We start from the raw sequence: 10,542 nt of genomic DNA, 5'->3' as shown, positions 1-10,542 counted from the left end.
ATTGCTGCAGAATAATATTAGAAGCAGATAAGGTCGAATAGGTCTTCTCCAAGAGATCATCTTCGATCAAAGTTTCATTACAAAACTTGAGAAGTGATCGGATTCGACAAACTTCATAATTATATTCATTCACAAACTTAAAGTCTTGAAAGCACAAATGTTACCAATCATGTCTTGCTTCAGGAACGAATATGTCTTTTTGGTGATCAAAACGATCAGCCAAAGCGACCCATAGTGCACGTGGATCCTCCTCACCAAGATATTTAGCTTGTAAAGCATCATGGATATGTCTTTGGATGAAGATCATAGTAATGGCTTTTTCAACTTCACCAACAGGGTTGTCTGCCTCTTCTTCAATGGCGGGACACAAGTTCTTTGCAGTAAGGTGGAGCTTTACATCTTGGACCCACTTGAGGTAGTTCCTTCCAGATACCTCAAAAGTGGTGAAGTCGAGTTTGTTCAAATTCGACATATTCCTATCACAGAATAGATGGACAAGATGTGGTTAGTGTAATGGAGAAAAATCAATCCATTCACATAGAAGTAGAACATACAGTATCTAATAGACATGTATTGGTTTAATTTTGTATGAAAAAACTTCAAGTTTTCATGGGTGATGTTGTTAAATGAAAACTTCAGGTTTTCAAACAAGGCATGTTTTTAAAAAACTTCAAATTTCGAAATAATTATGAACTTTACGTTCATATGTTCCTACAGGCAAACATAAATATACACACATAAATATGCAACAAGAATATGTGCAAATAGAACTTCAGGTCTACAATTATAATTGAATTAATTATTTGGATTTTGGGCCAAATTTTAAAGTGTGGGTGAAAAATATAAAACCCATTGGGCCTAAAAATTAGGTGAATAAACTCGGGGCCCAAAAGAAGGCCTAAGCCCACGAGTGGCTTAATAAAATGGGTGATGTGCATCCTAGGCCTAAGAATGGGCTGGGTTTGGTCTCGGGTCAAGCAAGCATGCAGGCCCTTGCCTCACAAGGTAATTGGGCTGGAAGCGCAAGCCCAAAAAAAAATAAAAGGAAAGCCCGCAAAGGGCATGGCTCGCCCGTGATGCGGCACATGGAAAACAGTAAAAGCCTAGTGGGCACGATTGCGTCTGTGGGCTAGATCATCACCAAAGCCAATAGGCTGGTGATGTGGATCGAAAAACCAGCAACACAGGCAAGGCCCAACGTCGTGGGTGCTATACGAATTGATCGAAAGGAAATCAAGGCCCGTTAGGGCTCGAGTGTGATTTCTAGGCTACCCCAACGGCGCTGGGTGTAGAGATCCACCGGATTCAGTCAACAACGTCACTTCAGGCAACGTTTCCATGGTCAGTGTAAGCTAGGGTTCGTTGAAGAACCAATTATTTGTTGGTGGAGATGAAATCTCAACGTCGAGGGAGGGGGAACCGAAGGAATTCAACTGATTTCGAATGAAAATCCCATGAAATTCTTCTGGAATTTCAAGAGATCACTGGTGAAAATGATGGGGTTTTTCCAATTTACATGACTTTCAGTCGTGTTTTGTCCGAAAAATCGACGGGGAGAACCTGGGCTTTAAGCCGTGGGTCAAGACAAGGTGCTTCAAACGCAACGTTTTCGGTTCAAGCTTGCGGCCTGGGTTTCGATATTGGACTTGGCTTGCTAAGCCATCGCAGGCTGCTGGCTGCTTGCATAATCTAAGGTCGAGGGTTCGAAGAACCCCATTGTTTCCTGATTTCAATTTTTCTTTTTTTCTTTTTTCTTTTCAATTCAATTCATATATAATTCAATGTGATGCATATGCAATTCAATAATTTTTAATGCATGTACATATATTTGATGCAATTCATGGAAAATATCAAATTCACATAATTCAACAATTATGAATATAATGCATACACAATTTATGTACAATCTACAATTCAAAAAACGTAAAGTTGAGTCATGCATTATGGTGAATGTTCATGATATCAGGGCTACAAAAATATCAAGATAAAAACCGTTGTTTTGAAAGAACATGATTGCGTGATGATATGGATGAACTGGTTTGATGCAAAAAATCTCCTCGTCAAATTCCTAAGCGCAGCGGTAGGAGTGTGCTGATAACGTGTTGTACCCTATTTTATCTAACAAGGTTAAGAGGGGTCGGCGGCAAGGGTAGAGAGATTGAGAGAGATATGTTTGTAGAATTGTAAGGGAATGAGTACCTTTATTTATAGTAGTAAAAAGGAGAGAAAAAATTCCTTCATCCTCAAGGAATACAAGTTGTAATAGGAAAGGATAATTAGAATCAAATCTAATCTAGGATTACACAATCACACTTAAACTAGGAAAGTTTACAACAACTATCTATATTTAGCTATTATAGAGAAAAAGATCTTGCACATGATGAGGAATTTTTATCTATACACGAAACGTAAATTACCTAGTATATTACTTTACGCGCTGTTGATGCACAAAATCAGTGAGGACTTCGGTACAACAGAAAGTGTTAAGTTTGTGACCTTCGCTAGATTGCTCCGGTCACTAGTGTGGACAAGTATGTAAATAGATAAAGACAGAGTAGCAAACACAAGATGTATGTGGTTCACCCAGATTGGCTACGTCCACGGAGTAGAGTTCTCATTAATTGTGAAAGGTTTACACAAGTACATAGGTTCAAGCTCTCCTTTTGTGAGTACTAGTGAATGATTTAGTACAAATGACATTATGAAATATTGTGAGAGAATGATCTCTATTTATAGAAGAGAGTTTCTAGTTTCATTCTGACATTGACACGTGTCATGTTGTGATTGGCTTCTGATGTTGACACATATCGCGCTATGATTGGCTTCTGATGTAGACACGTGTCGCGCTGTGATTGGCCTCCTGGTTGGAAGGAAATTCTTCTGGGTCCTTGACGGATAACATTGACCGATGTTTAGTAGTTTCGGGATTGATCAAGTATGGTACAAACACGCGCTATAATAAAAGTGAATAGAAAAAATAATATGTCTCATTGTAAGCCCTGGTTTGGTACTGAGGTGCTTCTGAAAAAAAAATGGATATCAAAAAAAATTAGGAGTTTTTTTGTGTTTGGTAAACATTCAACTTTAGCTTTTTTTTCACAGTTTCGGTTTCTACCTTGTTCCCCCGAATCTCGAAACCCCCAGCACCAACCACACTTATTCCGACCAGGGGTTTCTGCCTTCTTCTCCCAATTTCGATCCCACACCGTCTGATCTCGATCATGCAATCCTCCACAAGCTTCAGAAACTAGATTTGAAAGATGAGGGGGAGAACGATGGAAAGCCTGATGAGGTGCAGAAGCTGGATTCAATAGAAAAGGTAGAGGAAGATGGAGCTGGTGAGTGGCTAAAGGTGGATTTGAAGACGAATGATGGAGCTGGTAAGTTGCAGAAGGTGGATTTGAAGGCGGAGTAGGGTGGAAAGGGAGTGGAGGAAGAAGAGAAGAGTTCCGGTGAGCAATAGGGACAAGATAAAAAAGAAACAGTCTTACAAAAAAGAATATAATAAAAAAATTATAAATATCTTAATAAAAAAAGGTAAAAGTACTTTCTTTGTTTATAAATAGTTTATATAAATCTTATAAATGTCATAATAAAAGAAAAGATAAAAAAAAATTATTATATAATATTCAACATCATATCTTTTTTAGTTATTTTATATAGTCACAGTTATTTTACATAAAAATTTACCAAACACTTTAACACTGCTTTTTTTGCTGAAAGCACGTTTACAAAAAAGTTTACTAAACACTCTACTGCTTTATTTCAGAGCTGTTTATTCTCACAACACAGTAAAAGCAGTTTTGTTTCAAAGCACAGTAATACCAAATCAGCCCTAAATTTTGTTTAACATAAAAATAAATTCACATCCTATGATTTAACTAAAATATTTATACTAGGCTGCCATGTTCTAGTATACTAGGCATGTTTACGTAAGGGTAATCAGAATAAAGAAAAGGAATTGAATTCCGATTATGGAGTATTCCGATGTTTACTAAATATTAAGGAATCAAAAAAGTGGTGGAGCCCACACGAAACAAGGAATCCAATTCCTGAAATTGGAGGAACCAAATTCCCTAGTTTTGTGAGGCATTTGAATTCCCTGAGGGCAAGGGAATCGGGAATGCATATTTTATTCCAATAATGCCCTCACTTGTTTCTTATTATTCTAACATTGCCCTTCATTTGACACTCATTATGTCATTTTTAATAAATAAATAAAACCTATTTATATATTTTTATATAGATAATTTTATTATATAAATTTAATTAAGAATTTAATTTAATTAATTAGTATGAAAATAATTTATTTATGTAAGGTTAATTTAGTCATCAACTTAGTTATCATTCCGATTGAAGTGAATTAGTAAACAAATTATATGAACTCAACATCATTCTTGCCATCTTTTAATAAATAAATAAAACCTATTTATACATGCTTATATAGATGAATTTTATTATATAAATTTAATTAAGAATTTAATTTAATTAATTAGTATGAAAATAATTTATTTATGTAAGGGCAATATAGTAATCAACCTAGTTTTCATTCCGATTGAAATGAATTAGTAAACAATTTATATGGATTCAACATCATTCCTATTCCGATTCCTGACAGTTTTAGTAAACAATTTCAACAGGAATCAAATTTTGATTCCACCTCATTTCAATTCATTCTCAATCAAATTCCCCCTCAATCCAATTCCTTTCAATTTGATTATGAATTAGTAAACGCGCCAAGTTATAAGAGTGCACAAAGTACAAAACCACAGGCCCACAAATTTGGCATGTACAGCGCTCCAAGTTCTGTAAGAAATTAAAGAATAGAATTTTAAAGCGTCGGTAATATTTAGGCATTATTGGTCAAAAACTTTAATTACCAGCACTATTGAAATGATAATTTCATGCGTAAGAGAGGTTTCACTTTTTCATTCAGATATCTTACAATATGGGCTTATTTTAGTTACGCTATTTAAAATTTGATTTTCATTTTATTTTATACTTTGTAATTTAAAAGTTATTATTGAAATTTTAAATTTGTCCCACTTTATTATCTTTTTATTTCTTCTGTCAAATCGTCGTTAAAGTTGCCAACATGGATGAGTAAAAATGTAATATCATAAGCTTATGAACTCGATTATGATCTCAATTTGCCTCTAAAACTTGATTTTGATTCCACTTTGCACCCTGAAACTCAAAATCATCGTTTTATAAACCTCCACAATGAATTGTTGAAAGTTAATGCATAATGTAGATGTGTTTGATTATAAATCTCCTCTATACACTAACATTTAATAGTAAGAAAATAGTAAGTTTAAAAGAAAAAGTTAAGGATTGAAATTTTTGTGGGTTGCTGTGCTTGAGTTGCAGAGATCTGAAAAGAAAAATAAAGAAGAAATTGATTAGCCTGTTGCACCCAAAGTAAATTCACATAATGAAATTTGTTCCAGTTCTATTGATAGCAAAATTAATCTTAGAGAAAGAGAGGGAGAAGTTCAAAACAAACTTAGAATGCTTTGAATCTTGCTTTTTTTTTCACATATGCATTTTTTAATCCATGTTAGGATATTTGATGGCTTTTGAATGGAATTAACATATTAAAGTAATGTGGAGCGAATTTTGAGTTTCATGGATTAAATTGACAATTTTTTAGTTTTATGGGGGTAAAGTGAGATAAAAAATGAATTACAGGAGACAATGTGAGATTAAAATGGAGCGAATTTGACAATGAAGGAAAGGAAACATGGTAAAGTGAAACGAATTTTGAGTTTTAAAGAGTAAAATAATGACTTTTGAATTATAAGAGGCAAAATGAATCGAATTCCAAGGAACGTAGCTAAAATTTTGAGTTATAAATGAAATTTGAAACATGCAGTTTCCCTGTCCTTTCTTCATGGTGGCTAACTTTATTTTTTTATTTTTTTTTATGTACAAATTACAATATTGGTTAGGCGACACTCTTAGTTAAAAGAATCCCCACACACACACACCTGTATGCAAAGGGATCCTCATATTTTTTTTAAAATGGGGATTACGTGTGGGGTCCACTCCACAATGAATCTCAACAATCCGAACAGTCTATTTTATAAATATCGATTCATAGATCATCCTTACAAAAATTCATTTCAATCCAAAACCATTTGCCTGTTTAATTATCAAGATAAAATTTCATTGTTTTTTATATAACAAAGTATTGTTAATTTCTTTGAACCCAATTAGATGTTCTAAACATTTCCGATTTGGTTAATATAGGAAGCTCTATGTTTAGCTTCAGGTAGATAGAGTTGTTCCCCCAACATACATCGGGTCACTTCTCCTAAAGTGTCCTCCCCACTCACGTTCCCAAAACAATCGAGTACCTCCTTTCTCGGAGAGGTAAGAAAGTCAAGCGAGTGGGTAGGTTGATGATCTATGAGGTACAACTTGAAAAATAGATGGTTCAGATCATTAAAGTTCGATGTGGTGTAGACCCCACTACTAATCCACATTTTTATAAAAGAAAATTAGGGATCCTTCCCTTAAAGGTTTTATATATATATATATATATATATATATATATATTTATTTATTTATTGTTTAGAGGCACTCCCACCCCACTACTAATCCCCATTTTTATAAAAGAAAATTAGGGATCCTTCCCTTAAAGGTTTTATATATATATATATATATATATATATATATATATATTGTTTAGAGGCACTCTTATGGGAAGAAGTTTTCGTGAATAACCTGGATCGGTTGATGTTTCATGTATTGTACGTCTGAAAAATCCCTCAACACTTGATTTCTTCTCTATTTTGATAAAATTTGAAGCTTTATTTGTATCAAAAACTGAATAAAATAAGCCAACTTAAGAACTTGGAGGGACTACTTAATAACTTGGAGGGACTTGCTTGTAACTCAAAAACCATATTGTGAATCATGAGAGAGAGAGAGATAATAATAGGGTGGTGCTATCCACTCACATATTTTTACTTCTTACACGCTTTTGATTTCGGTCATCGAATGAATTGAAAAAGATCAATAAACTATAATTAATAAGAGTGTGTGAGAAGTAAAAAAATGATGTATAAATAGCATACCCTGATAACATTATAACAAGTGTTACCAAACCACATAACAAATAAAACAATACAAAAATATTTCCTCACCTTTATGCATATTTGGAGAAAATAGTTACAAACTTATATTATTATTTTTTAACAAATGATAGCATTAGTGAGTTAAATTGTTAGTTGTTAAGAGAAAGAAGTACACTGGAGGTCAAGCAGCACAAGAATGCATATACATAATTATTTGCTGTCACTGCCATAAAACATCAATTTTTTATAAACTTAGTATTTAAACTTAAGTGTTGAGAAAAGACAAAATCTGATAATAAAAAATACCATCAATGTTTCCTCATGAAGCTTTTTAAATAGTAAATGATGTCAAAGGATCTTATATGTATGCATATTTTGATTTCTTGTTCACACAAAACCCCAATCTAGTAGTTATATAATTTTTTTTTTCCGGAGAGTAGTTGTATAATTTATTTAGTTCATCTATAAAAAAAATTCTCTTTTTATATGTGGCTTCAAGCAATACTTTTTCCACCAAAACAATCTACAACCGATTTCCAAAAAAAAAAAACAATCTACAACCACGGTTTTAGAGCCGACAGGAGGAGCGAAATATGGCTTAGATTCAAATGATAGGGGGGGCAAGAAGTATTCAAGATTCTACATACAGAGAAAACACTTAATTATTTGAGTTATGTAAGTAGAAGAAATCATAAATATCATTTCCTTATTTTTTGGGTAATAGATGATTTACTATAACACTTTTAGAGTTCGTTTGAATGTGCTTTTAAAATGACTAAAAGCGCTTTTGGTAAAAATGTTTTTGGAACCAATCCTTAGTAAAAATGTAAGTAAATTCTGGAAAATCATTAAAAGTGCTTCCTGGAAAAAACACATAACTTTTGCTTCTTGCATAAAGCACTTTAAGTGTTTTTGGAACCAAATCTAAAAACGCTTTTAATCATTTTAAAAGCATAAATATTTGTGTTATGCAAGTGGAAAAAATCATAAATATCATTTTCTTATTTTTTTTTTTTTAGGTGATACATGATTAATAATTTCTTTACGAGAAATGCTAATTAAGGAGCTTAAAAGTAAAACTTTATATAAACTCTCCGTCGCCTCATGTTTTTAACAAAGTTTTCATATCAACATTATAAAACAGTATGCCAAAAATATGAAATAACAGAGACTCTCTTTGTAAGAGTGTCTTTTAACATTTCTCTTTCCTTAACCTTGATAATGTTTGTTGTTTGTTTAGCCAGCTAGGTGGTAACTGACCACCGCCGGCCAGCTGCACCACTCCACACTAAATTCCTTAGATGTGAGACAAACTGTTTATTCAATTCGTTATGTAAAACGGAACCAATTGCAAACAATTGCGGATTACCAAGATGCCACGGCAACATCACAGTTTTATATTATATAAATTAACTGTAATTTGTTAATTTAGGTCAGACCCCGCCGCCGGGCCTTATTTGACCCACGTGCCTAAAAGCATGGTCCTTGTTATAAACAAAGAACATTGAGCTTCACTGGATTTTTGTGGACAATCCTAAAACATCCTCCTTGACCGTAACTAGTACCTTTCATTGCTTAATCTAATCATTTATATTATTCTAATATCTGCCTTGTCTTTTAGTCCAAAATTCAAAAAACCTTCTTGTTTTTCTTCTAGTATATATAGGGCCTTTTTGGTACCATAACAAAGAAACAACCACACCTCAAGGAAAAGAAGAAGAAAAAATCACAAATTTAAACACCCATTCAATACCAACCCACATGGAAATGGAGTCTGCTTTCTTCCAATTTTCAAGTCCAGACTTCTCATCAGATTCCTCCTTTGGTTCATTACACTCCTTTTCATGGGGTGATGAATCACTACTACTTCCTTTCAATAGCCATCAGTTGATGAATTTTCCACCATTCAACATCGACGACTCCCAAGACATGTTGCTCTACGATGTGGTGGCCAAAGGCGCAAAACAGACATTAGTTGCACAGAACGAGGCGAATAGCTTCAGTGGGGTTAAAGAAGAGGAGGTGACTTCAGCCAACAACCAAACCCTAGAAGAAAATTCCACAAAAGAAAAGGCTTATAGAGGGGTGAGGAGAAGGCCTTGGGGAAAATATGCAGCAGAAATAAGAGACTCCACAAGGCATGGGATTAGGGTTTGGCTCGGCACGTTCGATAGTGCAGAGGCAGCTGCTTTAGCTTATGACCAAGCTGCATTTGCACTGAGAGGTTCTTTGGCTGTGCTTAATTTTCCAGCACAAGTTGTCCAAGAGTCTCTTCAAGAAATTAAGTATAGACACGATGAAGCGTGCTCGCCTGTTATTGCACTCAAGAGGAGGCACTCCATGAAAAGAAAGTCGATGCACAAAAAGAGTAATAAACCAGTTAGCCAACGTACGGATCAAAGAAAAGTACAGGAGGTTTTCCCACAAAATGTGATGGTATTAGAGGATTTGGGCGTTGAGTATTTGGAAGAACTTTTGGACATAAGCTCATGTGGAAGTAATAACTGGAGTCCGCAGTAAAAGATAAATCATAATGTTCATCTTTCAGATATCTATTTTTATGTTTTGTTTAATTAAATATTAAGTTAACTTTTCTTTCCTTCATCTTTGACCTTCTCTTTTTTTCCTCGTTAGTTTGACCTACGGATCAAAGGTTCTAGTTGAGGACGAGTTGAGGGGTCATGGTGCAGCTTAGATCCAGGGCCTCTGTGAATTCTATCAATTAATTCCCACTTCTTTGTAAAGTTGAAAGAGATGGAATGTACACATGTGGATCAAAAATATTTTTCTCTCTCAATTATTGCAGTCTATAATATTACATGAAAACCTATATATTCTTTAAAATTACAAACATATACATAGTGGCCCCAAAATATATTAATTTTGTCCCTTTTCTAAGTTAATGGATTAGGAAGCAAGGGTGTGAATGATCATATCTACTGGCCTCCAGAATCCAAAAAGTCACTTCATCATTGTTCTTAGAGGTCACAGCTGACAGCTTATCTTGATATTTTTTCTTAAATTTAGCAGTTATGATTTGCATGTGACACCTGAGTGATGTATTATTCTCCACCATGTTTATATATGAATTTGTTTCTGCCTTCAATATTAAAATTTCATGGTAACACCACCAAACCAAAGAAGTAAAGAATTTTAAAAGAACCCTACTTTTAGGTGTCGATCGTTATCCTCAACACTCGACAATTTGTGTTTTCTAGTTTTGATGCTTTGCATTCGAAATACTTGACCATGTCCCACTCCCCACTATTTCTTTTCAAACTCGAACACGTAATGGAGAGACGATCCTCGCCGGATTTTTTTTGTGAGGATTTCGGGAATATTCCAATTACATCTATTTATTGTACATTGGAAGATCCGACTAGGATCCTCCTGGCACATAATGGGCCAAGCAGCAAATAGGAAAGACAACGTCCCAATCCAAGGAGAAAACTTTGTAGTG

At 34.3% G+C, this 10,542-nt stretch overlaps 1 protein-coding gene across 1 annotated transcript; it reads left to right on the top strand.

The window, feature by feature from the left end:
* The first annotated feature begins 8,784 nt into the window (after window positions 1-8,784).
* LOC103412248 (ethylene-response factor C3) lies at window positions 8,785-9,926 on the top strand. The gene has a single exon (XM_008350841.4). The coding sequence runs from the start codon at window positions 8,844-8,846 to the stop codon at window positions 9,600-9,602; it is 759 nt and encodes a 252-aa protein (XP_008349063.1). The 5' UTR covers window positions 8,785-8,843; the 3' UTR covers window positions 9,603-9,926.
* Window positions 9,927-10,542: the final 616 nt, after the last annotated feature.

Source organism: Malus domestica, chromosome 10 (genome assembly GCF_042453785.1).
Source record: "Malus domestica chromosome 10, GDT2T_hap1".
Classification (NCBI taxonomy): Eukaryota; Viridiplantae; Streptophyta; class Magnoliopsida; order Rosales; family Rosaceae; genus Malus; species Malus domestica.
Note: the sequence above shows the minus strand (reverse complement) of the source record. Positions and strands in the feature narration are given on the sequence as shown.

Coding starts and splice junctions, on each gene's coding strand:
- LOC103412248 (XM_008350841.4), top strand. CDS start 8,844: ATGGAAATGGAGTCTGCTTTCTTCCAATTTTCAAGTCCAGACTTCTCA.